The 3,080-nt window shown below is 40.6% G+C and overlaps 1 protein-coding gene across 2 annotated transcripts in view; it reads left to right on the top strand.

Annotated features, from left to right (window-relative positions):
- Nucleotides 1-414: 414 nt before the first annotated feature.
- nalcn (sodium leak channel, non-selective) overlaps nucleotides 415-3,080 on the top strand; it is an 84,089-nt gene continuing 81,423 nt past the window's right edge. The window contains exons 1-4 of one of the 2 annotated variants that reach the window (XM_008282237.1): nucleotides 415-1,160; nucleotides 1,365-1,426; nucleotides 2,198-2,338; nucleotides 2,583-2,765. In XM_008282237.1, coding sequence (XP_008280459.1) covers nucleotides 1,385-1,426; nucleotides 2,198-2,338; nucleotides 2,583-2,765 — 366 coding nt within the window. In that variant the 5' untranslated portion in view covers nucleotides 415-1,160; nucleotides 1,365-1,384. Of the gene's footprint in view, nucleotides 1,427-2,197; nucleotides 2,339-2,582; nucleotides 2,766-3,080 lie in introns of both variants that reach the window. The other variant, XM_008282230.1, reaches the window with a different exon arrangement.

Genomic DNA, 3,080 nt, shown 5'->3' with positions numbered 1-3,080 from the left:
TTCCTCACATCTCCATCTGCATATGTTAAGTGTAGCAATTACAGTGGGAAATTGCTTCTAACTACACAGGGTTTATAGGACGGACAGTTTCTTTTCTTGGTAGGAGCATAAAAGGAAACAACGATGATACAGTTACATTGTTCTGTCTGCATCCCAACTTAGTATTTTTGTTGTAAGACTTAGATCTTTTATTTTTTACTTTGCAAGGTGTGTGAAGTTTTTGTACCTTTCAAGTTTTATGTCATTAAAGAAAAACTTTTTGTTGCTAAGTTTTAGTCAGTTCAGTTCAATGGGGGATCAAAATTTTAGTCATTTGGTCGCTTGCTTTTCCATTTGCTTATAGGTTCAATAGTGTTGTTAAAACAGACATGATGTCATTCTATATGTCTGAGTATTCATTGTAACTTTTTTTTTGTTTTAAGGATTTTAACTTGTGCAAATCTTTGATAAGAAAACAAAAGTCTTTGTCCATGTGGTGACACATTTCATGTGGACTTTAGGACTTTGTCTTCTGTTCTGTACAGCTTTTATTTAAGCTTGTTATTATAGCAAAATGAGCAGAGACATTTGTAATTGCATCTATTGTTCAGTTTCATCTTCCCTGTGCTATACCTACACCCTGAATTACATGAATTTAATGCTACTTCTTGACAAATTGGCTCATTCAAATTTTAACAGCAAGAGTGTCTCAGAATAACAGACCTCACTTTCTTGGAAAATATGTTCTACCAAAGTAAAAAAAAAAAAGAGAGACACTTTGACAGTGTTTTTGTGGAATTAAAGAGATATTGTTTCTGGAAAAGGACATTTTCAAATGTGCTGTGAACATGTCATTGTATTTTAGTGGCATTAGAGATGACAGGTATAAATATTTTATCAGAATGGCTGCAGGTAAGAAAGAAAAAAGAATGTTTTTATGTGTGTCTGGTGAACTGAATTAACTGCATAGATCTGTGCTGAAGCTGCACGTACAGGCACATGTGATTGTGTTTTCTCACCCCTCTTTAATGCTCTTATGACTGCTACCATTCACTGATTGCTGCCGCAGGACCTCCAGGCCTTTAGGACATTCTCCTTTTTGCATCTCTAGTCTCTTTCTCTGGTTGGTTTCTCCACCCCTCTGTGACCTGGGGATGAACGCACCAATGAGGAGCCTCACAGTGAGTCCACTGGTCCCTCTTCCACCCCATCACCTTCTTCCACAACACCTCAGTCACTCACTCACTCACGGAGTGTGTCGCATATATGCCTTGATGTCAGACGTGGTGGGCATTCCTGTCTCTATGAGCGTACTGTAGATGTGGGTAGTGTACTGTACACCATATAAGCCATGATGTTGACTAACTGTTGTGTGTTATTTACAGGGTATGCCTGATCGCATGTTATGTGCAGTGCTGGAGCAATTTCAGCTTTACTTTTCCCTTTGGTATGTGCGCTTTGTCTCCATTCAGAGTGTCATTTCTTCTTGTGTTCCTATGTTGAAACGGCCTGTACAGTTTTCTTTTTCTGCATACGCACATTCACACACAAACACACACACGAGCGTCCACATGCGCAGGTAACACCCCTTGACACTGTACAGCATATTTCTGCTGGCGTCTCGGTGTTCAGTATGACAAAGATCACGTATGATCTTGACGAATGGTAAGTTACTAGAGCTGTTCCGGTGTGGATACACTTGTTCTATGTTCCATGTGTGCTACGTTGTGTATCACGGTGGCCATTCAACAGTGCGGCACATTTAATTTTCTAGCATTCACCTCTGCTCTGGCAATTCAAGTCAGGGAAGTTTACTTTTTGGAATCCACATCGGTGTGAAGCTTGATTCTACATGTAATTACACCCAGAAGCCACTATTGATACACAGCTTTTAATATAATATCATAAAATATAATGCTATATTTACAGATTGGTTAACCTAAGCTCTGTGCATTTATTCATTTCTTTCACAAGTGCAGTAATATTTTTAAAGTCAGTTGCTGTTAATGTGGCCATTTATGGCAAGCCAAGTGCCCTGCCTCTGAGCTGCATTAAGTATGCATTACCTCATTAAATTAATTTATATAGATAATAAACCACATGATTGGAGTTAACAAAAGTTGTACTGCCACTGCCCAGACTTGGATGCAGCCAGAGTGTTCCCCTGTTCCTCATTTAGCTTTGGTCACTGTGTGGTTCGCCTTCCTCTCTCCGTCAGATCCACTCTCTGTATAGCACGGCAAGCCCCAGCATGCTGAAGAGGAAACAGAGCTCACGGGTCGAGGCCCAGCCCATGACCGACTTTGGGCCTGATGAGACCCTTGCGGACAGTGCTGACATCTTCTGGATAAACAAACCAGTGAGTGTACTTGCATGTGTGTCTGGCTTGACTAATATGGTGGCTCAGTGGTGAAGGCTTTGGGCTACTGAGTGGGAAGGTCAGGGGTTCAAGTTCCAGCTCTGCCAAGCTGTTCCAGGGGCGCTTTAGTGCGGCCGACTCTGTGCTTGCGAAAAGAGACTTTCCCTTGCGGGATCAATAGAGTGTAAAAATTAATATATATAGCACATTTTTAGAATATTCTGTCTTCTTTTGTCCTTTGCAGTGGGTGCACTCCCTCCTGCGAGCCTGTGCCATCATCAGTGTCATCTCTGTGTGCATGAACACGCCCAAGACATTTGAGCATTACCCTCCTCTGCAGTATGTGACTTTCACGCTGGACACACTCCTCATGTTTCTCTACACTGCTGAGATGATCGCCAAGATGCACATCAGAGGAATCATCAAGGTAACTGCTGGCTGAGCCTGCAATAATTTTTGACAGAAACATCCCAAAAAGTGACAAATAACAAATTGAAACGACAACAGAACAAAACCACACATGATTAGAAATTACACATTTTCCTGCCATGTTTTCATGCTACAAATTTCAAATATTCAACAACGGATTTCCAACATATGAACCTACAACAGGACATAAGCAAAGGAAGGAGAATGTAGTTTCAGTAATTTAGAGAGTATTTACTTTTGAGAGTAAATTCCAGCAACATATATTTTTTGCCGTGCATATGTTTGGCAAATATGACAGTTTATTTTGTGTACG

The sequence above is a fragment of the Stegastes partitus genome, unplaced genomic scaffold (genome assembly GCF_000690725.1).
Source record: "Stegastes partitus isolate 25-593 unplaced genomic scaffold, Stegastes_partitus-1.0.2 Scaffold7, whole genome shotgun sequence".
In the NCBI taxonomy this organism is placed as follows: Eukaryota; Metazoa; Chordata; class Actinopteri; family Pomacentridae; genus Stegastes; species Stegastes partitus.
This window is presented reverse-complemented; position numbering and strand designations above follow the sequence as displayed.